Source organism: Chanos chanos, chromosome 13, assembly GCF_902362185.1.
Source record: "Chanos chanos chromosome 13, fChaCha1.1, whole genome shotgun sequence".
In the NCBI taxonomy this organism is placed as follows: Eukaryota; Metazoa; Chordata; class Actinopteri; order Gonorynchiformes; family Chanidae; genus Chanos; species Chanos chanos.
This window is the reverse complement of record NC_044507.1, coordinates 19,573,033-19,598,711: the sequence shown is the minus strand read 5'-3', so window position 1 is coordinate 19,598,711 and position 25,679 is coordinate 19,573,033. Positions and strand designations below refer to the sequence as shown.

General features: G+C 43.3%; 1 protein-coding gene across 1 annotated transcript in view; it reads right to left on the bottom strand.

The window, feature by feature from the left end:
* Positions 1 to 25,679, bottom strand: part of sdk1a (sidekick cell adhesion molecule 1a) — a 196,997-nt gene that overhangs the window by 51,234 nt on the left and 120,084 nt on the right. The window contains 11 exon segments of the mRNA XM_030790503.1: positions 2,174 to 2,321; positions 3,461 to 3,597; positions 5,928 to 6,070; positions 6,072 to 6,102; positions 6,802 to 6,904; positions 7,218 to 7,385; positions 8,122 to 8,238; positions 10,184 to 10,378; positions 12,674 to 12,757; positions 15,076 to 15,266; positions 15,674 to 15,785. Of these exon segments, the coding sequence (XP_030646363.1) occupies positions 2,174 to 2,321; positions 3,461 to 3,597; positions 5,928 to 6,070; positions 6,072 to 6,102; positions 6,802 to 6,904; positions 7,218 to 7,385; positions 8,122 to 8,238; positions 10,184 to 10,378; positions 12,674 to 12,757; positions 15,076 to 15,266; positions 15,674 to 15,785 (1,429 nt within the window).

Below are 25,679 nucleotides of genomic sequence, written 5' to 3'. Positions count from 1 at the left end.
AGACGTTACCTAATGTCTTGGCTATATGACTGTTATCTGTATACATACATATAACATAATATTTGTAATCTGTATAACATATATAACATAATATATGTTTTGAGTGTGAGTAAGCCAGACTGTTTGGCTTCCCCTGGTCTCCTTATTAATGACTGTTTGGATCTACTACAGCACTTTCTTTATCCTCACAAAGTAAATGAAACTTCTGCTCCCCACAGCAGGGGCTAAAGGCTGGAAACCAAAACAATTTCACTGGGCTCAAGTCATTTATTCTCCTATCAGAATACATTTCTTCTCAATATCCTCTCTTTCTTTCTTTCTTTCTTTGAGCAAACATCAGCCAGTAGACATGGACACAACTCTGTGTATATTTTCTCAATATCCTTTCTTTCTTTCTTTCTTTCTTTCTTTCTTTCTTTCTTTCTTTCTTTCTTTCTTTCTTTCTTTCTTTCTTTCTTTCTTTCTTTCTTTCTTTCTTTCTGTCAGCCAGTGGACATGGACAAAACTCTGTACATATTTTGGATGCAAAGCTCATTATTAAGATGAATAGAAATGACTCATTTGAAAGTGTGAAGATGTTATTGAACGTGAGAGAAAGTGCCATTTTTTTCCCCTCAGAGCAGAACTGCCATGTTTTAGCATGTCTTCTGCTGATAACAGTTTCAGCAGGCAGCTGGAGAGAGGTGTCTGCCACCCACAGCTGTGGGCCTGTAAAAAAAAAAGTACAGTTGTGTGCTCCTATTAGAAGCTGAGGTGATAGAGGAGGGCTGCCACTCACAGCCAGAGATGGAGAGAGCAAGAAAGAGAGAGAGAGAGAGAGAGAGAGAGAGGGGGAGAGAGAGAGAGAGAGAGACCTGACAGCTTTGTGTTGCGATTCCATGCTGTTTCACTAAGACTCAGTGAGAGGTGTGGGACTACGCAACGTTAAAAAGAGTGCACTTTGAAACTCTCACTGCAAACACTTGGCTGAATATTTAAAGCAACATACAACAAGAGAGAGAGAGAGATAAAAATATGTCAATTGTACATTTACATCAGCACTATAATGATGTGTTCTGGAACACTCAAGGATAGGCAAAAATTACTCGGATGCCCACACTACCATATTCTGTTTTTTACCCCATATTTCGTAGATTTCTCTCCACAAGTCAAGTACTTCAAAGCATCTTTCATAACTGAGCCTCCGGTTCCATTTCTTAATGTGGACTAACTCCAACAGAAAAGTGCAATACTAAACAACACAAAACAACTACATGTGACAAAGCATGATAGAGTCCTGATTATGGGTGGACCGGTACATGTATTCGTCCCGAACCGTCATGGCATGGACGTAACGGTTCGGGGCTTGCAGTCGTACGGAGAATACACGGTGGCCTATGTGCACAGACTGAGGAACGCAATGCGGGACCAGATTTCACAAGCGCGAGTCTCTCATTTCACTCTCTCATAGTTGGGTTGTTCTCTTCTCTCTAAGATTTGGGATCTGATTGTGGTACAAACATATGATGACATAAGTTTTCAAGGACCTTATGTCCTTATTTACTGGTACATTCTTGAAATTATTCTTAGTGAATAACAGATAGAAATGCTGGCTGTCAATCGCCTATGATTGGCTACACGCTGCTGTAGGCAGCCCTGTGCAGTTTTGATGTCATAAACACATGGAATTCAGAACGGGCTGTACAGGCTTGTTTTCTTCACATAGATCGTATGGCTGTAGGAGGAGAATGCATGTTCTCATACTTTGACAATGTTTCCATAGCATATTCATCTCAGTGAATTCAAAAGGGCAAGGAAAATCGTAATTTCCACTCTATGGCACCTTTAATGCACTACAGGCTGTACCAACCACCTCAGGGAGGACTATATGACACTAGGTGGAACAAACTGTAACTTGCACTCGGCTACTGTCTGTTCAAAATAAATGAAAGAAACCTAGCCTTACATATCTGGGGGTTTTTGTTGCTTTTTCCCCGTTGTACCAAACTTGTACCAAACCATGATGTCAAAACCGTGGTGGGAACCGAACCATGACTTCTGTGTACCATTACATTACACCCCTGGTCCTGACTGATATTCAGTATCATCTCAGTGGTGAATTGGTCTGACATGACATAGGTGTGGTGCAGTCAGAGCAGATGATGGGGTAACCAGTGGGTCTGGTTGGTCTCACCTGTTGGTCTCGCTGCTGTACTGGCCCTTCCCCACTTGATTGACAGCACACACCCTAAACTGGTAGGTACGAGCTGGGGTGAGCCCGGTCACCACGGCTTTAGTCAGGGTGGGGTCCACATTTGGCAGATAAACTCTCCAAGGGGAATCTAGAACAACAACAACAACAACAAAAAACAAACAAAACAATCACAGCTTAATCAAAAGAGCAGGAAAACCAGACACCCTCACTTTAACACACCCCGTAACATGCCGCTTATGAACTTATGTAATTGTAATTGGGCTCAGTTCAGAGGAAGACCACCACTAGTTAAAACAAACACTACATGCTTTGCCTTGTTTTGGTTTTTTTTTTTTTTTCACTTAGATCTGTGGTTTCTTCATCAGACACGAAGTTCAACTTCTCCGAGTTCCCGAACAGAATGCAAGTGGGCTGTTATTAATACTTAATGATCAACATCAAGCTCTTTAGCGAAATTACAGAGGAAATTATACGGACCATCACGCTGCGCTGATCAGCGTGAGTTTCAGATCAAAGGACATTAAAGAGATATTTTGTTAAAGCAGAATTTTTCTTTTTTTTTTCACGGAAGACAATGTTAAACTATTAATACAATTAATTTGATAAGAAAAGACACTTTTGGTGCCCTTTCCTTCCCTTCAGATGTGGGGAAACTTTTCCTAGTGAAGATGAATCGAAGGGCAGTTATGACAGAGAAATAGCCCTTGAGAAAAGACCATGCTTTTCTCACTTCCTGAGATAGGTGTTTCTAATGGGAGCTCCCAGACACATTACACACCAACCACCAGTAATCTACGCCGCCAACAAAAGCACATTTTTCACTGTCCACTTCCAGCCAGAGGAGATCAATCTGCGTGGTCCAGGATGGCTTTTTTTTTCTTTCTTTCTTTCTTTCCCCTACTTGCTTTTGTAAACCTTAGCTCACACGTAGCACAGTCTTTAAACACCTGCAGTAGTTATCCAAGATCAGCTTTCAGTGTCCAGGAATACCGACTAGCCACCCTCCTGAGTGGTAGCATATGAACTGATCTGGAGGCATGAACATACTAGTCCCAGTTAGAAAGAGAGAGAGCATGTGAGATAGACAGATGGGTCGATAGATTATCTAACACTTTCTGCTAATTTAGTTGTGCTGAGGTAGTTGGCCATCGACTGCGTCAATGTGATAGTGAAGGATGTTGGGGGTGGGGGTGGGGTGCCGGGAGGTGGGTGGGGTCACACTGGATAGTTGTCTGTGGATGGCTGCTGACAAGGGCTCGTGCTTACTGTTCTCTGAGAGTTCCACCACATAGTGTAGCAAGGGGCTGTTTCCATCGAAGGGTCTCGTCCAAGACAGGTCCACGCTGCGGCTGTCGGTGGCGTTTAGGCTGGCCTGGAGGCTCCGCGGAGAGTGAGGTAACTCACTGCGTGGGAACAATAAGTGGAGATAAGGAAGACAAGAGGAGAGAAAAACAGTCAAAAACAAGCAGAATACAGTTGTCCTAAGACAAAAAAAACAAGAGAGAGAGAGAGAGAGAGAGAGAGAGAGACAGAGAGAGAAAAACATCTACTGTGTCTGGAGAAAACACTTCCACAGGAGACCAGCCTCCCCGCAACAGGTCTGTTTAAGATTCCAGCTATGGCTTTACTATAGACCTTCCCAGTGGGCCGCGGAGCTTCAGATCTCCTCACGTTTTGTCTGTTTCTGCTTCCCTAGCTCTAGCATGTTCAAAGAAAGAGTCTGATTCCACATTCAGCCCCAATCTCACAAGCAGTTGGAGGCAGGCGTTTATTTTGTGCTCTGCTCATTTTGATTTTGATTTTTTTTTCTTTCTTTTATTGATTGCTTTATTAATCATTTCTGGGGAGAGTAAAATTCCTGCTCAAGCCCACACATCAAGGGGCCAACAGATCTTGGAAAGTTTGTTTTCTCCTTCTAAATTAAACCCGCGGAGAGGATAAGCAAAGCTAGAGGTTTCATCACGTCTTTGTGTTCTTTTAAACTAAGAGCGCAACCTCGTGAATTCCTTATATTCACCAGTTCACAAACAAATGAAAGTTGTTCATGTGTATAAAACGATTTGGCTTTAAGGTATGCGAAACAAAGTTCTGACTGTACTGTGTGCCCACAAATGAAAACATAGTAGTGTTAGAAAATCCATTTTGATTGCTGAATACTGAATCGAACTGAATTGAAACCGTCAATTAAACGTTAAAATATCAGATCATGTCAGAGGCAAAAATACCAAATGTAGTTACAAAAATGTTAAGTTTGTCTGGCTGAAACCATTCTCTCTCTTCCTTTCTCTCTCTCTCCTTTTTTCTGACTAGCCTGCGCTGGTTGAGTTGCAATTTTGCTAGAGTGAGGTGAGATACCAGGCAGTAAGAAAAACACGGCCGCCTGATTTAAACCACTGGGGACATTCCCACATGACAAGGTGTCTGATTCCTCCTCGTCATCTAATGGGAGGTTTTCTTAAACGTTTAATGAGGCCGCTGCCAGCCTATATATAAACAAATCGCTGAGTTTTTTTTTTTTTTTTAACTCCCATAGGACATCAGCTTCACAGACAGTGCACAAAACACAGGTCTGCCCGTTACTGCTGCCTTCCAGCATGTTTATCTGCAAAAAAGATTATAAAAGGATTTATTCTCTGTCAGACTGTGGTTAAAAGAGAAGCAAAACAAGCTTTCAGAATCAAATAAACCAAAGTTTCAGCATGGGTAGTTGTTCAGCTCGGAAAAGCTAAAAAAAAGTTTGGGCCCCGGCTTTGGGGACTGGGCTACGGAGCCGAGAGGCAACACATCTATCAGAGGCAGATCTGTAAACAGCCCTGACGGAGGGCAACTGCCCATTTAAACAGTCAGCTAAAGGTCAACATTTTCTTTATTGATGGGTAGCTCATTCTCTGAAGGCACACTGTTGACAAAGTTTTTTTGACAAGAACCAACGACTGATGACTCTTAGATTACAAACACGTGAAAACTGTGAATTACTAGTAAAATACCATTCCGTCTCCGGAATCTCGTTCTTTCTTTTTTTTTTTTTTTTAAGGCTCTTTTTTTGACTGGGAAAATGTCTTTTTCAGTGCTGCAATTAGCAGCCCTCTGATAAATTGGAGATATGAAGAGAAGTAGCAGGAAACCAGACAAAAAAGGGTAGAGACAAAAAAAAAGCACAACAAAAAAAGGTCAATATACAAACTCCAGCTGGGAGTCAGATTCTGCCAAGCGAGATTGTGGGCGGGGGAAGGGGGGGGGGGCAGTTGCTGAATGTAATACGCCAAGGGACAGTGTGCTTCAAGAAAAAAAACAAAAAAAAAACAAGAAAATTACATACCAAAAAAAAAAAAAGTTTTTGTTGCTCTCTATTGACAGACAGAGTACAGCGGAGCATAAAAGCAGGTGGAGAGAATCTAACAGTCTGTCAGTCCCCTAGCGAGTAACTGAGAGGTAGTGGGTGAGCTAGCTTGGTGTCCAGGCTGCAGTGAAGCATATGAGATGGAGTGTTTGGGTGGTGTGACTGTTCCTCTGGAGAGCGCCGGCGCTCAGCAAACACAGATGAAAACAGACTGCCATGCAGAGAAAAGTAACATGTTTCCAACATCAGGGTGACAGAGAGCAGAAGCTGCTAAATTGAGAAGTGAGTTATGGCACACCAGCAGAAGGTGACGTGTGAGGAACAGGGAAGGTGGGAAGTGTGCATTAGCACGACTAGCCTAGCGAAGGGACTTGGGGGTGCTAGGCCACTCACATGACTTCCAGGCGGGCGGACTTGGAGTCGTTTCCCGCCTGAGAGATGACGTTGCAGGTGTAGTCGCCGATGTCCCCGGACCAGGTCTGACTGATGTGCAGAGAGCCCTCCTGCAAAGTGATGCGCCCCCCCTCTGGACTGGCTCACCAACTCGCCATCCTTTCTCCAAACATACCTGCCATGCAATACACAGAGAGGTGAACTCAGTGACAGAAAGAGAGAGAGAGAGGAGGAGAGAGAGAGAGAGAGGGGGAGAGAGAGAGAGAGAGAGAGAGAGAGAGAGGGAGAGAGAGAGAGAACCACACACATATACTCACACACACACACAGACACACAGCGGGAAAGATGGGGGTGACAGAGAGGGAGAGAAAAAGAGAGCAATAGGGGGGAGGGAGAGAAAGAGCAACAGCAAGGAAGACAGAGAGAGAGAGAGAGAGAGAGAGAGGGAGAGAGAGGGGGGGAGAGAGAGGGAGAGAGAGGGGGGGGGAGAGGGGGAGAGTGACTGAGGGACTCATAGAGAGAAAGAGAGAGGATTTCATCATTGTCAGACACAGCGGTAGGGCCAGTGATGGTGGTAGGAGTAGTGTGGTGAAGGAAGTCTACCTCATTAAACTGATTTCCTCATATTAGCGCTGAATTAACTCTACAGTATAACAGATTATATTTTGAATCGACTTTACAGTGGACAGGGTTGACGCTCTGCATTAACATTATAGCTGTAATAGATAGAGCTCTGTGTGTGTGTGTGTGTGTGTGTGTGTGTGTGTGTGTGTGTATGCATTTGTGTGTGTGTGTGTCTGTGTGTGTGAGGGAACATGGCAGGAAAAAAAGGATGCTGCCCACATGCACTCATACGTCAACCTCCCTCCCTTACCTAACGGCCACACGGGGGTCGTGGGTGGCTCCGCACTCTAAAATCGCTGTCGTCCCCTTAATAACGCGCCGGTCCGTGGGCAGTTGCGATATGAAGGTGCGACCTTGGGGGGGGACAAAGAGAGTCAATCACAAACAGGAAGACACATCAGACTGGCGCTCAGGGCTGGCCAAACTTCAGACTGGGACGACTGGCAACTCTGGATAACCGAGCCACAGAGCCAGGAACCGCTTTTTGTCTAATAGTGAAACACCATTACTCTCCACAGTTTTACAGCTAACTGTTTATACCTCTAGTCTGGACTAGAAAAAAAAAGATGAATCGGGTTCTTTCTCTGTGTCAATGCTGCTTTTGTTTAATGGTAACAGAAGCTGAGCTCGTGTGTTTGAGCAGGAGTGGCTGTACGCGGCTCTTACTCCAGACTGTGAGCGTGGCGCTGCCGTTGACGGTTCCCTCCGTGTTGGCGGCAAAGCAGGTGTATGTTCCCGTGTCCTGCAGGACCACGGGCTTGACTTGAAGCCCTCCTGACTCAAGAAGCGTGAAGCGTGGAATCTGCATCGAGCCGCTGGCTAGAATCTGAGAGTCTGTGAGACACACACACACACACACACACACACATAGTTATTCACCAGCCAGTGGATTAGAGGAGCATCTCCATGTGTAATCGTTCAGCTCGGAATGATTTTATTAGGAGCTTTAAGGTTTCCCAGGAGGAAATCCTTGGTAGACAGCCTGCCTTGTTAGCAACAGCTGTATTGTATATATGTAGAAATGATAATTGGAAAGGCTGTGGAAATGACTTCATGAATAAAGAAGGAACAGTGGTAAAATATAATAGCAGATTTGTGTCAGTCTTGCATGAAATTATCTTTTCTGTTGTTAGTCAGCTGCCAGAAAGAACCTTTTATAAAGGTTTTCCTTTGAAGCACAACATATATTACTTTATTAATCAATGTAAGCTACCGCCAAAGAAATTCAAATGCTGAGGAAACCCACGACTTGGTGTAAAGAGATAAAATAAAAGACTCGTGTAGAAAAATAAATAAATAAGCAAACAAATCGTCAGAGGCAGCGGGGGTGGGGTTTTGTTTTGTAGCCATGTTTATTCTCACATTAGTGCCAAGCAGTAAACATGCTTAATGGTCCCAGCTACTGCAGTGAATCTAGGGTCTGACAATACAAATGAACCTTTAGGTTTTTTTCTCTCTTTCTCTGCCGAGCTGATCCCCTCTGACTGATACTGATACCCAAACTAGACCGCACCTGATTAAGTGTGATCTCTTGCGAGGCCGCAGGAGGGGAAAGGGGGGGGGCGGTTACCTCTTTTCCAAATGATCGCTGGTCTGGGGGCCCCTGATACTTGACAGGTGAAGGTCGCCACGGCGCCGTCGGTTACCGTGACGTTTTCCGGGCCTGCGGTGAAAGCCGGGGCCATACCTGCGGAATCCACAAACAGCGTCAGCCAATCTGGCAGATTAAGCGCCTCCCCAAAATCCCCCCCCTCCCCCACCCCCCCTCCTCTTCCCACCCGTTCCTGAACCACCGTACTCCCACACGCCCTAAAATGATTATTATTCCACGGACCAAACAACAGGAAATTAAATTAAAAGGCGATTCTGTCTACGCTTTCATTCGCGCTGTGGTAATGTAGTGATGTTCTGACAAGGGAAACAGAGAGACAGAGGAATGTAGGCTTTTCCTACTGTTTTTTTTTTTTATTTTATGAATTTTGCATTTTGAATAAGAGACTGTAAACAATCGGTAAGAATCCAATTATGGAGCTCTGATTGTGTGTGGCTAATGGCGGCATTGTGGAGTTGGTAGGTCATTTTCTATTTTTTTTAATGGATAGGGAATGTGTAAATGAGCAAACCTGTGTACTCATTTTACAGAGTGTGTGGTTCCCCGGTAGAGAGCATGAGGAAAACAGCATTATCAGAACGCGGCCTTCCATTCTGCGCCGTATCAATTTGAAGTCATCAAGAGGAGAAAGTAAAACCCATTACGGCTCAATTTCTGAGGCTGAACTTTTGCGGTGGTTAACGCCCATAAGCTCACACTCCATCTGTTTTCATATATGCAAATCTAATGAATATATCATAATATATAAGAAACGCAGTGTCTCCTATTTTTGAAAAAAGACAATATGCAGTAAGAGACTAATGTGTATTATTTGTGTTGTGTATTATAATGCGTATTATTTGCAATCTATGGTCTGTGTTGTAGTAGAGTGTGGTAACAGCCATTGGTGCACACACACACACACACACACATATATATATGTGTGTATGGTGTGTGTGTGTATGTGTGTGTGTGTGTGTGTGTGTGTATATATATATATATTTTTTTTTTTTTGAGTGTGGAGTCATAAGAAGACATTCATTTTCTGAGCAGCTCTGTATCCACTGAGGGAAATCTGTGCGGTGCTTTATTTATTCATTTATTTATTTCTTATTTTCTCAAGGGACCGAGGGGAACGGTGAGTGGTTGCAGCCTGATGGGGTTTTAATTCTCTGCATTGTCCTTGATCACTTTAACATGAGACAGATCTATAGATGAAGGAGCAATAAAGCCAGGACACAGACTAACGTGGCTTTGATTGAACCGCTGGTCAATGAGTGGTCCAGATACACACAATCAGTTTACCAGGACATGGCCAAGTCTGGTCAATACAAGATTGTCTGCTCCCAAGAGATAACCAGGAGCTGCAGTCATCATCTGCTTTTTCAAACATGGGTCTACTTTGCCGTACGATATCAGAACACGATAAGTGTTAGTCATGAGTTATCTGTGATCTCGTTAAAGAGCGAGTCACATACAGTAGGGTTTAACAAAAAAAAAAAAAAACAAGACCAAAAAAAAAAACAACAACCAAAAAGTCACCCAGAGACGACGATTAGTAATCAGAAATGCTCTTCAAGGGCATTGCTCTTAAATGAAAATCATTGTTGCACAAAGTTTGCACATGTCGGGTTCACATAATTATCCGCTTGATGAGCAAACGTCTCAGAGAGCTGATTCCTGCGCTCCCAGAACAAAGATCAGGTGAGGTGAGGTGGGGGGTGGGGGGGTTGTGGTGGTAAAAAAAACACCACCAGGTAATCAACAGGAGATGAACAGCTTCCCCAGGGGATTACACTCTTTCTTATCTAGCATGTTGAGAAATCACATGACTGGAGGTTACATGACAGCGCTTTTCGTTACACGGGGGAGGGTGCAAAAACACTGAGCTGGAGCACAGGTGGTCTCATCAAACACGCTTCGCAATGTCTGAACTGCCAGCGCGACACTTAGTGACACGATTAAAATGAAAAAAAAAGGATAATAACGTATTTTATCAGTGTCCTGATCGAAACGTTTCTCGACCTTTCCGGTGACTTACTTGTGACGTCCAGGTATGTGTGGGTTTGGGTTTCTCCAGCCGAGTTCCTCGCAAAGCACTGGAAGATTCCGGCATCACTGGCCTGAACTTTCCTAATCTGTAGTCCCATGCTGGATATGACCTTGTAGCGTGGGTTGTTCAGCTTACTGAGAGGCACTGCATCCTTATACCACTCCATCTTAGGCACTGGCACTCCTATGAGATAAAAGTCAGGAGAAGTTCAGAAGGTCAGACACAACCACCAAAAGAATAACAAGTGTGCTGGGCAAAAAACTACCCAGGGAAGAAAAGAGGGAACCAAAAGTACTTCCTGCTCTTCCGGAGTGCTGACTGATGGATAACCACCACACATGCATACAAACACACAAACATACACACACACACAAACACACACACACACACACACACACACACACACACACAAACACACACACACACATACACACACACACACACATACACTTGCACCTGCACGACTGGATCCACTTCATGTCAATGACGTTAAATCAACACATGTCCCTGTGTCCCCTGTGACTGAACAGATCTGATTGCTGGATTAGCTGAAGACACGAAGACCTCACAAGCTCAAGCCATGTACCTTACATTCACACACACACAAACACACACACACACACACACACACACACACACACACACAAACACACACACACACACACACACACACACACACACACACACACACACACACAAACACACACACACACACACACACACACACACACACACACACAAACACACACACACACACACACACACACACACACACACACACACACACGTTTCATTTTGCAGCCCGTTGGCTATGTTCCATCAAAATTACATCAAAGTAAAAATGAAGACGATCAGAGGGCTCTGCTAGAACACTTCTCCAGAACATTCCAACAACCGACGTGAGAGCACGCTCTCGGGACAGTTTATGAGTAACAGCTGAGAGCTGCTGACGGAGAAAATCATCGCTCGTAGTGGCTCCAAGTGCGCTTCATAAGAGGGCCAAAGAACCATACTGCTCCAGCTCACTCAGTCTCCAGCGTTCATGCTTATCAGGTGTATCATGGGCCTCTCGATGTGAGGCAAACGCAAACCCCAACAAACAGCAGATGTTGTTGTTTTTTTTTTGTTTTTTTTTTGCTTGTTTGTTTGTTCAAGGATGTGCCTGAAAAATGTCGAAAGGGACCACAACCTGACTTGTTTTTCTCTGTTAAAAAAATACACTTTTCCAAAGAAGGCCTGACATTGGAGCTAACACCTTCAGCAGGGCCAAACAAGAATAATTGCGACCAAACAGCTTCATATACTTTTTTGAAATGCAAATCTGAGGCACTGGTTAATTACAAGAAGAATACGGCAAAGGCAAAATTTGACTGTGGTCCTTTTTGACATTTTTTTTTAAGTATGCCTTTACGTTCGAAGGTCAACACCAACGCCAAACTGTCTACAGCTGAGGTGGGTTGTATCAGACAGAGAGGCAGTGTGGGAGCATCTGGAAATGTGTTTTAGAGTCAGCGTTCACAGCATCAGTGCCTTCAGACTTCATTTGCTAAAGCATAGAGTAGGAACATTTCTAAACAAAAAGTTTTCTTTTTTTTTTTCCGGGAGCAGATACAAACAAGAAGAAGAATAAAAAAAGGGGAAAAAAAAAAACCTCAGAGCAGCAGGACATGAGAAAAATAATGGATTTATCTCACTTTAGACTCAGGAAGATCCTCTGACTGAGTTTGCTATTTTATTTCTCTCAGTCCATCAGATTCTAAAGGGGCTAATTTTTTCCGGCCGCGCGTAGCTTGAACCTGCACTGACAAATATCGTTAAAGTATAGTTCTAACCGTTGGACTGACCTTCCATTTCAACACCATTAGGAAATTCACAGGGAACGATGGAGAATATTTTCTGGCAGAAAACCAATACCATCACGCTGTCCATTTTTTTTCACCTGCACATAATGATAACGGCGCTGGCCATTTCCCATCGATGGCATATCTCTCATAGGAAAAAACAACCCAAAAACAAAAACCCATAAACTTCTCTGAAAAGGACAACATTCATCTTATAGCGGCGTGACACTGACATCCTCTGAAATGTAAAGATTTTTATGAATCACTCCATAACTATTTTGTGATTGCCCTCCTAGTAAAGGATGTAGTTTTTTTTTCTCCTTTCCATTTTCGGTAATATATATCTGTCTGATGGGTTTGTGCAGCTCACTGTAAATTGCAGGAGGAGGCAGAGGCACAAGTGCAGACAATGAGATGAAATTATGCTAAATGCTTTTATATAATGCTATTCATTACAGAACTGTGGCGTAGTGTAAAAGCACTGAGTGGTTTTTGTGATGTGCCCCGGTCATAAGAGTTTAGCGGGAGAAGCTGTAATGTAGTGTACTGAGAACACGGTTATTCGAACAGCGGATGAAACGCACACTCCTCCGCAGGTTTTTGTCGAGATCCGTGCGACCGGGGGCGAAGCGCTCACCTCGTGCTTGGCACTGGATGTCCACCGTCTTCTCCACCTCTCCCATAATCTTCCTCCTGGGCTCCGCAGTAAAGTAAGGGCCCTCTGTAACATGCAAACAGGCTTGTTTTAAAGCACAGGCACAAAAGTCATACCCCAAAAAGGCATCTCCCCTCCATCACGAGCTTTGAGTGAAACGCATTCTTCATCAATAGCTTGAGACATCCCTGTCTTTTAAGTACATTTCACGCACATCACTTAACAGAGAAAGGAACAGAAAATGCTGTGTATAATTTCGTTTATCAAATGAATGCAATAACAACAACAACAACAACAACAACAACAAAAAAAAGCAAAGATATACGCTGAGATCTCTCTCAAAGGTTCAAAGCCTCCTACCGAGTTCAAACAGTTGCGTTTGCAACGTTTCGAAATAGAGAAAGGAAAAAAAGAAAAAAAAAAAATGAACAAAAAAGATTTTTAGGTTGTTAGGGCGGGTGCTATCTCTAACACACCGGAGTCACTGGCGTGAAATTCAGGCTTGGATAAGTTTAGATTGAGTCAGTCACGGGATAAAACGAGGTACACAGTGGGTTGATTCAACAACAACAAGCTTTAAGCACACATGCATTCTGTGTGTGTGTGTGTGCGCGCACGCGTGTGTTTGTGTATGTGTGTGTGTCTATGTGAACAGATGGTGTGTGAGACTGTGTTGACACGTGTTCTTTAGGTGTGTTCCACGGCATGACAGGTTGTAATCACACATCTGTTCCACAAACATCGCAACTTGTTAACATCCTCTCTGTTGTCTTTTTGTTTCCTCTATCTTTTCTCATTTCTCCACTACCTCCTTTCAATTGTTTAGACACTAAATCAGGACAAATCGCCAAAAGGCTTTCCTAAATGTTAATCACTCTACAGTTTGAATATTACAGCTGTGAGTAGAGAACCGTGATACACACTGCTGGGGGGGGGTGGGGGGGGCACTGGCTGACTGTCATGTCTTTTTAGATGCCACAGGTCGCTGAACCCCCCCCCCTTCCTTTTTTTTTGGGTTCTTTACATATTTACATATCTTCACATTGTATGACTTAATGCATATGTACAGATTTGAAATTTAATGTAGACAACCACTCAAACAGCCACTGCACTCCTGAATTATGGGTGATATCACACTGACGTTGCACATTTATCACGTTCTGTCTTCCATATCTCAAACAACGCAATGGTCTCAAACTCATATTCATCGGGTCACGCGTGTCTTCTCTCATTTGTACGTACGGGACTTTAGCAATATGAACGAATAAACGGAGCACCTGACAGAACAGCTCAATACAAACGGATACTGACAAACCAACGCGTATGAAACTTAAACACTCAAAGCTCTGTGTATCTCAGCGGTCTCCATTTGAAACCAGTCTGTGGAAATATATTACGATGCGTTGTTCGTCAGGATGTCATCAGTGGCGGAGGGCAGTGATATTAAAGGGGAAATGTGCAGGTGTAATCAGTTTAGAGTAATATCAATTAAGACTGTGACAGTTAATTGAATGTCACGGAGAAAAAAAAAAGTAAGACCCTTTAACTTGAATGGGGTGGTGCGTTCGTATTTTTCCTGAACGGATTTTCTCGTCACATGCCAAGACAATTAAGGCCTTTTAATCCACTAAAGAAGATTGCTTTTCGTTTCCCCTAGCTTTTACAATGCTAACTGTAATGGAAATAACTACGCCAATGGTTTTAACGGTCACAAACTGAGCCCATTTCTTTTAATCTGTTGTTCATTCTGGTCTTCATATAACTGACAGGAACACACTAATTACCAGACAAACAAGACGCCTATACCGGAAAATGCTTAACCGCTTTCAATTAGGCACTAGAAATAATTAAAAACAGGTGTTCATTTTGAACAAATACAGCACCGTTACTCATTTTGTTTCTGTTTGTTTGTTTGTTTGTTTTTTTTCTTCTTCAACCTCATATTACTTAAAGAAAAAAGATTAAGTGTAAATGAATCGCATCGTTTGAAAAGAAGAAGGGAAAAAAAAACATTCTTCTGTTTTTGTCCTGTAGACTGAGCTGAGAGTAACGTGTAATGATATTACTGAAGGGAGCGTGAGAACAATGATTAGAATACCTTCAGCGTGCAGAAGGCCGGGGAGGAAAACAAAAGCTGACTGGCGGCATATACTACTAATTCGCGCTGGTTCAGGCGGAGGCACAGGGAACTGTCTTCAGACAGCTTCTACACCACGACACCACGGCGCTCGTAGGCGGCGCAGTACCGAGTCGTGAACAGCGGACGCTCAGGCGGTAGAGCCTGGCGGTAGATTAGCCGCCGTGGCTAAACGCGAGCACGACAGGGCTGTGCAGCGGAGCGGTGAGCCGAGGAGTGAAAGGAAGCTCTGCTGGAGAGGACTTACCTATAATGGAAAGGAACGCTCTGGCCTCCGCGGATTTCACGCTGCTGTCCAGTAAAGAGGCCTCGCACACGTATAGGCCCACGCTGGCCGAGGTGGGGTTGACGATAGTCAGCCTTCGCCCGAAGGAACCCACTCCGCTGGTCACCTCCACCCCGTTCCTCCTCCACACCAAACTCAACTTTTCCACTGGCCTGCAAAGAGAGACAAAGCAAAGATATTGGGAAAAATACGAATGTGTGTGTGTCTATGTGTGTGTCTGTGAGTATGTCTGTGTGCGTGTGTGTGTGTCTGTCCTTCATAACATAAATATTTATAAAAGCTTGGCACGAAAAAGAGTATACAAGAATAAGCTCATTTTAACCAGACAAGACCACCATGAAAAATATGAACACAATGTTTCTACATCTATTTTGAGTCTTAATGCAAGTGTGTATGTACCAATTTCGTATGAGCCATTCGTCAATTGGCTTCAAGAGGACTTCAGGTTCCCACAGATGGATATCTTGTATATGGTGAATCTGATAATTATGTACCTGCAGACCTAATTCATGGCAAATGGACTGGGCTGACGTGTACATTTCTAGAATCTTCTACTCACCGTGCATTAGCTACACACTCCAGCGTAACCTCGCTGACCCCTGCCACCACGGTGGTGTTCCTGGGGGGAATGATGATTACTGGAGCCACAGGGTCTGCTGGAGCATCGGAGTCTGAAAGAGAGAGAGAAAGAGAGAGAGAGAGAAAGAGAGTAAGAGAGAGTGAGAGAGCGAGAGACAGACAGAGAGAGACAGAGAGAGAGAGAGAGAGAGTGAGAGAGAGAGAGAGAGAGAGAGCGAGAGACAGAGAGAGAGAGAGAGAGAGAGAGAGAGAGAGTGAGAAAGAGAGTAAGAGAGAGTGAGAGAGCGAGAGACAGACAGAGAGAGAGAGAGAGAGAGAGAGAGAGAGAGAGAGAGATACAGAGAGAGGGTTAACATACACTTAAAAGGACCTGTCGATACCTGCTGCTGTAGATGTGATTGATTGTTGAGAACTGGATTGGATGAAAGATGTGGATGGATGAAAGACATTAGAGACACTGTGGTTTGTTGGTACTGGCCTCACTTCGCCGACATGACTCGGAATGATTCATTTTGAAGCTTTTTGCATGTAACATTGATTTGAGATACGAACACATCTTTTTTTTTTACAGCTGTGATGATGGTATAAATAATATATATCAATTATCTTAATTAACACAACGTTAGAGGGCAATCTGGGCCTGGGTAGGGATGGGTACCACCTTTGAAAACCGTCTCTGGAGGTTGGAAAACCCAATGAGTACGGCTCTTGTGTTTTTGACATGTTTTATATCTGCTTCTCTCAGATGAGAATATTTTGAATAATTGATCTTTTGGCTCTAGACCCATGCCATGGTCCAGAGGGTCCTAATGTCTCTCCTTCCCTCATTGCACTTTCATACCGAACCATTCTTCCATGAAAATATGCTTTTTACATTTTTAAAATGAGTTAGGGCCTATCTGTATTCTAATTGTAAAAAATTAAAGAGTGACTATTAAAATAAGCTTCATTCATGTAAAAGGAAATTAGAGAATAGTTAAAATATTGAAATCATATGGAAATGAGGGTTTCTATCACTGAGTTAAATGCAAGAGTCTAACTCTTTGATGTTGACTTTGACAAAAAAAAAAAAGGCCATGATGGAGGTAGAGGAACTGAACTGAACTCTGTTCCCTCTCTCTTTCAAATTCTAATCTCTCTCGAAAATGTTCAAGTTAAAAGTTTGCAGTGTCTCAGGAGTCACAAGTACTGTTGAACACGTTGACCAGCAAACAAAACATAAAAGAACCCCTTCAAAATGATGAATGTGTCCATTTGAAAGCGTAGTCACCAGGAAGTGTAATATTCAGTCACGTCATAACAAACATGGCACAGAGATTAGTGTTAAAAAAAAAAAAAACTGTAGAGAGAAATCAGTGTGTTCAGGTTCTGGTCTCCATGTTACAAATGGATGTATTTCTTTAATAATAACTAAAGTCAATCATTCAGCTAATTCCCCTCCAGAGATGCTGGACTGAAAAATGCTAAACATTTACAATAACAGTAACCTCACTAAGCAAGAGTAAGGGTTAGTCAGGCTGACTGCAGCCCGTGTCTCACATATATAACGGCAGGGAAATGTGTGGTCAGAACGTACACTTCAAATAAATGTCCGAGAGAGAGGAAATGTGTGGTCAGAATGTGCACTTCAAATAAATGTCCGAGAGAGAGAAAACGTGCCCTACGTTTAAAACCTTAACAGTTACAGATGCTAAATGATAAAAAGCGAACACAGCAATATTGCAAGAGTTATAATGAATCATCACACGCACATACATCTGCACAAATGTGCAAACTACAAACTACAAACTAAAATCAATATCATGTTCTTGTAACACTTGTTCAAAGTTACCAACTTTTCCTGTCTCTAGACTGCATGTACTCCACCTCACAATGTGCTTTTTAATGTTAATAATAGGATATCACAATATTTGAATGAGATGTTTTTGTTAACTTCGTACATACTTCTAAGGAAGAAGAAGAAGAAGAAGAGGAAGGAGAAGAAGAGGAAGGAGAAGAAGAAGAAGAAGAAGAAGAAGAAGAAGAAGAAGAAGAAGAGGAAGAAGGAGAAGAAGAAGAAGAAGAGGAAGAGGAAGAAGAAGAAGAAGAAGAAGAGGAAGAGGAAGAAGAAGAGGAAGGAGAAGAAGAAGAAGAAGAAGAAGAAGAAGAGGAAGAGGAAGAAGAAGAGGAAGAGGAAGAAGAAGAAGAAGAAGTGGGGGGGGATGGGCACAGTCACAGTCACTGGAACAGGAGCACGTGGAGCTCGGTCCTCGTCTGCTGCCGACGGAAGAGCTTTTTGCACTACTGACTGATATTATTAGAAGCATCATATTGGCTCTTAGAGCTGTGAGAGTGAAAGTGCTGCTTCACCACAGTGATGGAGGTGTGAAGAACATTCTGGAGTGATCTGATTGTCAGAGGTAGGCTCTGCTCCCTTAAATAACTGCTTGAGGTTTTTTCACCCTAAAACAGCCCTCTGTTGTTTCGCCAGTATCTTTAGAAGCTAATAATTTAATGAAAGCCGGGAAGAGATCTGTTAAAGAGCTCTGTCCAGAGATTAGAGATAGAATTCATATGGCGAGAAGTTAAAAAACAAAACAAAACAAAAAACTCTGTTACACAGGCCCGACTCTGGGGAATATTCCGGCACTATTTCGGGCCATTCTGTTTCCCTTTTATCTCGGCAAATTATATCAGTTTATGAATATTAAGTTGCATTATCTGCTTCCCTGCACTTGTTCGCCCTCTCCACTGAGTGTTGGATTTAAATAACTGCATTAGTTGGATTTGCTGTCAGATGAAGCTGCAAACTGAATACTTGGCTTGGCTTCTAGGTCATCGTTCTGGACGGCTGATAGTGACTTCATCCCCTCAGATTGGCCTTATCGCTGCCCAGAAGTCTCCGGGAGAGTCCTCGGCTGCTCGGGAGTTTACTCTGGGCATGGCAAGACATGCAAGACTATCTCCTATTATCCCCCAGCCTGGCCCTGACAGCTATTAATCAATACTAAAACAATTCCGCCATGTGGAACGTGCTCCTGCCAATAGCCGAAGATTAGTCGAATGTTTATTATTTAACAAAATAAATATCTTATACGTAAGCAATGGAGCAACGTGTCTGCGTTTTGGATGTGTACGTGGGCTGATTCCAGTCAGGTTTCCGTTTAATCAAATTCTGAAAACTCTTTTTAGTCGTCAAAGCAGAACAGAACCACAGGCTCCTGTATGAGGATTTGGATACAGACAGTAAATTCATCACTGATGCTATTACACACTTACATGTGCTAGTTTGACTAGCGCAGGAACATGTTTCTAGTTCATTAAATTTCCATAAAAAACCCAAAAGTATCTTACCAGCTGATCCGCGGTTCTTCTTGTTTACTGTCCAGCAGCGAAAGCAAAAAGAAAGACAAATGCCAGCCAAGGAAATGAGTAAATACAGATAGGTAGAACATAACAATACACATATGAATGTAGTCAAATGGGACAGCTTACATGTGATATATTAATAAAAAAAAAAAAAAAAGCATACATAGAACGTCCCTGTTTCTCCTCTCTTCTGTGAGTAAAACGTGAAGGCCAGGAGTTTGCAAAGGAAAGATTGAGCCGCACCAAAATCTACTGCTAATCACGGATGTGTTGAGATACGAGGCCAAAGACAGAAATAGCTGCTAAAGGGCAGGTAGAGGCAGGAAAATGGCAAATTGAAGAAGAAGGCACTTAAATGCGAAGCTGGTCTTGTTTTCTTCCTCTAAATCTGTGTCACGGCCTTAATTTAGACAGTACCTAATGAATTCACATAGAGCGTGAAAAAGGTGATCTGTTAACATTTCGGAATTGGGGAGGGGAGGGAACGGGTTGCTTAGGGCAGATGAGCCACAGAGAAGCTGCCAGATTGTTGGAGGGGGGAAAAAAAAAGGAGAGCGAAATTGTAAAAGCATGAAATATTCAATGCTTCAGGGACCTGGAAAACTTCAAGGCAAATGTAGGAGTTCCTACAGAGAATATTGCCATACAAAACAAAGCCAGATAAAGCAGCCAGAAACCTAACACAAAGCACCAGAGAAAATGTGCAGAAATATGTACATTTGTAGATAATGGCTGACAGCGGACGATTTGATCGCCTCTGCGTTACTGGATCCAAAATGGACAGCATTGTGTGAGAAACGGCGGATCAGGAGGACTCAGACTCGCAGTAGTGAGCCGGCGCTCTGTTGTGTAACATGGAGCACTGAAGTCCAATAAGACAAGTGAATTTAGAAAGGCTTTAGTAGTTCCACAACTGGATGGGTGACAGCTAGCAGTTGGAAGGACTTCTTGACTCCGTGTGCCTTTGGGCCAATCAAATGAACCAGCATAAGGGCAGAGAGCTCACTGTCAGAGGAGAAGATTTCGCATAAGCCTGTTCCATTTTTCATGTTACGACGAGGCTGCGTCTTTTTCTTTTTTTTTTGGTTTAATGAATTTCAGAAATATGAAGAAAACAAGACAACACAGTGCACTGATTCTTGGAAAGTCACATGGAGTTCAAACAAGTACATTCAGATTCAAATCAGAAGGCCATGACCTCAAATGTTCTGGATGAAATTAATAGCATTTTGACTGAAATATTTTGTTTTTGTTTTTTGAGTCCACCAGGACTCCAATTCTCATTTCTAGCTCACTATTTCTCCTTTCAGCTTAGGGTTTAATGGGCCCAGGTCTACGAAATAGAGATGATGCTATCCCCATTCCAGGACCTGTCAGCGGTGGACTTGGGGGGGGGGGGGGGGGGGGGGGGGGTGTAGTCCCTGTGGGCTTGTCCTGCGTGCTTTTTGTCATTCGTTTTGCCAGGTGAGCCGTGCTGATGGGCCATTTTTCTCGCCTGGGTGGCCTCTCTCGCCTACAGGCCCTGGGGCCAGAGGTTGCCTCTCAGCTCTGGTTTACACCAATTCCACATAAATTCATATGAACAGGGTCTGGATTCCAAGGCCCTGTGTGTATGTCTGTATGACCATGTGTTTGGGTGTGTGAGGGAGAGAGAGAGAGAGAGAGTGGGAGAGAGGACAAGGGAGAGATGGAAAGAGCATGTGGGTGTATGCATTTGTGTGAGTGTGGGTGCACGCCTGTGTGTTGATCCCTGTGTGTGTGTGTGTCCGTGGGAAGGCTGATCCATATTCATTGTTTGCTTGTCTGACTTTTCTGGCCAGGCGGATGGAACAGTGGTACCACTGGCTCTCTGAGCCACCGAGCTGGCCTGAGGGGAACAGAGCATTCTGTCCTGTCCAGCTGCACGCTGACACCACGGATTTAGGCTGACACACCAACATAGCTTTGGTTTCCGAGGATTAAAGTCCAGTGATCTGTGTTCCACCTGCAGCTATTGTCGGCGTTACTCACTGCCAACTCCCCAACAGACCACCAATGGGACCGCTTTGATTGCGTGAGCGTATCATTGCCAAGCCGCCGTGCGCATCACACATGCAACCAAACACGCAAACGCGGCGTCTCATATACGAAATCCGTCCGATTCGTTTCGTCCACGGCTGTCAGAGCTGTGGAGGTCACGTTGCGTGAGCGTGAACAGCCGGCCGGTGACACACGTTACGTGAGAGCCGTGTAGGGGCTGCTTTCACTTCTCCGAGCTCAGACTCATTAAGGCTCTCTGTGTTTTACTGCAGACGACTTTGGGAGATGTCAAAGTCAGAGAGGAGCTTTGTTACAAACTGGCATGTCTTCTTTTTTTCCTCTTTTTCTTCTGTTTGGAGGATTTTTTTGAGTGCCGTGAGGTGAGTGAAAAAAAAAAAACCAGGCGTAATCATCCCAAAATCTGCCTCTGACTCTTTGAAATTCTGGTTTGAGACATGCAGTTTTCTTGCTGAACTGAAACAAGAGGAAGAGATTCAGGGAAATGCCAGACTAAATACCGGGTTCTCTGACAGGAGAGGTGACTTAATCCTCATCACAGAGTTTCAGCCTTTTTTTTTTTTCGGTCCAACTAATGATGAGACTACTTGATCATGACTTGCGATAGCGACATGAAATCCCAAACAGCTAAAAGCCACGATGTCTCAAATCCACACTCAAAAAATGCCAAAAAATGATATCTTCTTGCAACTCTATAAGTTATGATCGACTTTGCGCTCTTTCTGAAGAAGCGCAAAAAATATGAGGTCAAAAAATACTCTTGATACTTCCCTCTTCTTACTTTTTGACTCTGCCGAATGAAATCTAAAAATACAGTATTACGTACCACGCGACAACAGAAGGGCGCCAATGAGAATACACTGTTCCAAGGTAGAGTGAAAAAATATTATCCTGAAATAGTAGCCTACACTTTGCATTTGAAACTATTAAGAAAAAAAACCAAAAACTTTTAAGGCTAACTGGCTTCTCCTGGGCACATAATATAAATATTGCAGAGATGCAAATGTGTGCTTTGCATTGCTTCCCAGGAACTGTATGTAATATTCACAATCAATATTGAATTGAATACAGCATTCAATGTCTCACTTTCTTCCATTCTCTCTTCAGAAAGCATGTGCTATAGTTATTTGTAATTCTAGTGTCGGGCTAGGTGAAAAAAGCACTGAAATATTGTACGGTTATTTGCCAAGTCTGCCCAGGCCACAAAAAACACTGTTAGCTGGGCACGGGAGACTAATCAACGATGCATGGAGCGACTTATTAAAAATAGAGACGCTGAAAAAAAAAGACCTTTTTTTTTTTTTTTTAAACTCGCGACTTGCCCTGTACATTCTTTCTTTCTTTTCTCTTTTTTTTTTTTTTGTTCCTTCTCTCCTCCCACTCTGATAGCACTGTGACTGTTTGGCATTCTCTTCCTGTGGAACCCGTCGCATCGATTGACACCTGCATTCTTTTGTTATGCGGTGGACGACGCGTTCAATGCGATGATACACACAATCAGTGGTGTTTCACTGGCCCGCCACTTCACTCCTTTTCTCTCAGCCCTGAACATCTCCAGTCACCAGTATTGATCTCCCTCATGCACAGGCACAACTGCAGTTCATCAACACTGAAGCTTATTTTCCTCCTTCATACTGAAAGAATGGAAAGAACGGGGGGGGTTAAGGGACAATGGACAGTCACCTTCGACACTGACATTCGACGACCTTTTCAGCGTGAGGAGTCAATCACTTGGACAGACAGTCCAAGGCCCTGCCCCTGAACTTTAAAGCACTTTGGCATTTCACCCGCTGGACCCTGTGTGGGAGAAACGCTGTCTCATTTTTGTATCTGCTTTCAGAACAGGGAGACACACGTGTCAGACAAGAGCAGACAACGGCTTGCTCGTGTGCCTCGCCTCTAATTCAGCTAATTAAAGCGCCCGGGCGGACAGAGAACCCACTCGCCAGGTGTATGCAAGTGTCTAATTGGATGGTAAAATAATTCACCAGTACGGTACACCTAAAAAATAAAAAAAAGAAAAAGGGAAGGCAGGTGAAGAGACTCTTTCTCTAATTACTGATTTAATTATGCTGATGCGTGACAAAAACCAGCATACACCAGGGTTCTCCATGCTTGGGGGTCAGCGGTGCCAGTCTAATGCTCCAGAGCCTTGCCGGAAAGATGAAGAGCCGTTACTCAGCTTTGATCAAAGGATAATTAAAGCGAAAGTGCTCTTCTTTTAGGCTTTTAACCGTTTTCAATTGGCACCTGGCCCTGTCAAATTAAAATGTGTTAGCCCATCTATATAGAAAAGGGGAGATGTAATCCAAATTACGACAACAATGTGTGCGTAAAATAATGAAGACACCGACTGCTTTTTCTACACGTTAATTAACGTGCCCCCCCCACCCCCCACCCACAATCCAAAACCGTGCTGCTTTCTGAGTGAGTGAACCAAGGAGTCACAAGTGGCTTAATGGTCGGAAACATTTCAAACAGAAGACAGAGGCGGGGCCTGAGAGAGATGACAGAAAAGCCCTTTTTCCATCAGACAAACTGAGCAGCTTCTGAAGCCCCTCATTCTTTGATAACTTTTTTTTTTTTTCAAACTTTGATTTCGTGCCATCCCATCAGCATCCACGTACAACTCATTCCCTTTTCAGACCCCAAACTCGTCAACAGCAGCCAAATCAAATGGCACTATTCCAAGCGCAAGAATGAGACAGAATACATACAGACACGATTCAGTTGTCATGCATTTATATATCCGTGCACATTATCTACATCTATATTTATCATCTATATTTACCTGTATGTCTATCAATATGTACATCTATACATCTCTCTCTCTATAAATAAAGTACTTTTAAATGTAATCTGTGTAATACAGCAATTAGTTATTGTTTATTGTTCTGTTTAAGAGGTTGTATAAGAGGGCACTCAAAGCATGCTTCATTAATGGCATGTTCAGCGATCTCAAGATTCTCACTTCAAGTATATTCCAGCTCACCAATAACAACTGTGGCCTCGCTGATAAGGTCACCTTTGCACTTTAAATAAATAAATAACTACAATCCCTCTGAAATGGCGATAAACCTCTTATTCACGCGCAGCATTAGAGCTGAAAGCGCTCAGGCCCCGCGGTGCGCAATCCTCTGGTCCGTCCTGTGAAGACGTCGTTCGAGGAAGAGCAGGGTTGGATCTCCACAAGACTCAAACCCCCAATCCAACAACCCCTCCCCTCCCTTCCTTTCCTCCTCCTCCTCCGCCTCCTCGTCCTCCCCCCTCCCAACCAACCTTTTCACTGATCTCAGCGCTGTAGGCAATCTCACTGGCTTAAATGTTACACTCCTTCTACACCAATCTCCAGTGTCAGAGGTTTCTCCTCCACTCACCTCGCTGGAGAGATCATTACAGAGTCCCATCTCTTCTCAAAATTACAACTCCCCTACTGCAATGGACTGGGTGGAAATTAAATCGCTCAGATACAGGAGGATTAATATAGTATGGATCCCTCCTGGCTCCAGTCACCTAGCTTTTCACCTGAGGAATTTCTTAGGCCTGTCAAGTGAAATGGCGTACACTTCTTTTTTCCTGTCGACACGGTTAAAGCCCAGCCCAACAGCTCATAGCGACCACTGTCATTTTTTGGTACCGTAGAAATACAGTGAGTCTTCATCGTCATGACAGCAAACAAACTTCACACCCCTAATCCCCCCTTTTTGAAGCATTCTTTTCTTCTCTCTCTCTCTCTCTCTCTCTCCCCCTCTCTCTTAACTAGATTAAACCCTTGTTAAATGCCACTGATTGTTGTACTTCCTCAATTCAATTATCATGTCGCTGCAACTAGCAATCACTCCCTAAAAAACTTTAATAATTACAGCACTAGTGGAAAATGTCATACCTCGTTCTAAAACCTGGCAACGGCAGCAATCACTTAAAGCAATCCTCACAAGTGCAGTGCTGTCTCTATCAAGGCTTTGGAAATGTCTTAAACATGCGGCGAGACACACATCTGCCAAAGGCTGAGTAGTGACTAAATCTGTTTAGACGAGGTTCCCGCTGCACACACTCACATTTACAGTCAACTCCCGCTCTCTCTCAGTCCTGACGGCTCATCGCAGGGGCGGATATGAGCCCACGGTTGTCCCCGTAGGAGGTTAACAGTTAACTGTTCACTCATATATGGCAAGAGCAGTCAGAGTCACAGTATAGAAGGGCAACACACACATACAGACATACATATATATACATACATATGTATACATACATGCATACTTATCATATATATATATGTATGTGTGTGTGTGTGTGTGTGTGTGTGTGTATATATATATACACACATATATACACACACACACACACACACACACACACACACACACACATATATATATATATATATATATATATATATATGTATGTGTGTGTGTGTGTGTGTGTATATATATGTGTGTACACATACATATACATATATATATGATAAGTATGCATGTATGTATACATATGTATACATATGTATGCTTTGGTAATAAATAGACAATTTACAGAAATAACAATGTGCTGTTTAATTTTAAAGGAAAAGGTCACAAAGTGAAGCGGTGCTTTAAGAGAAAAAA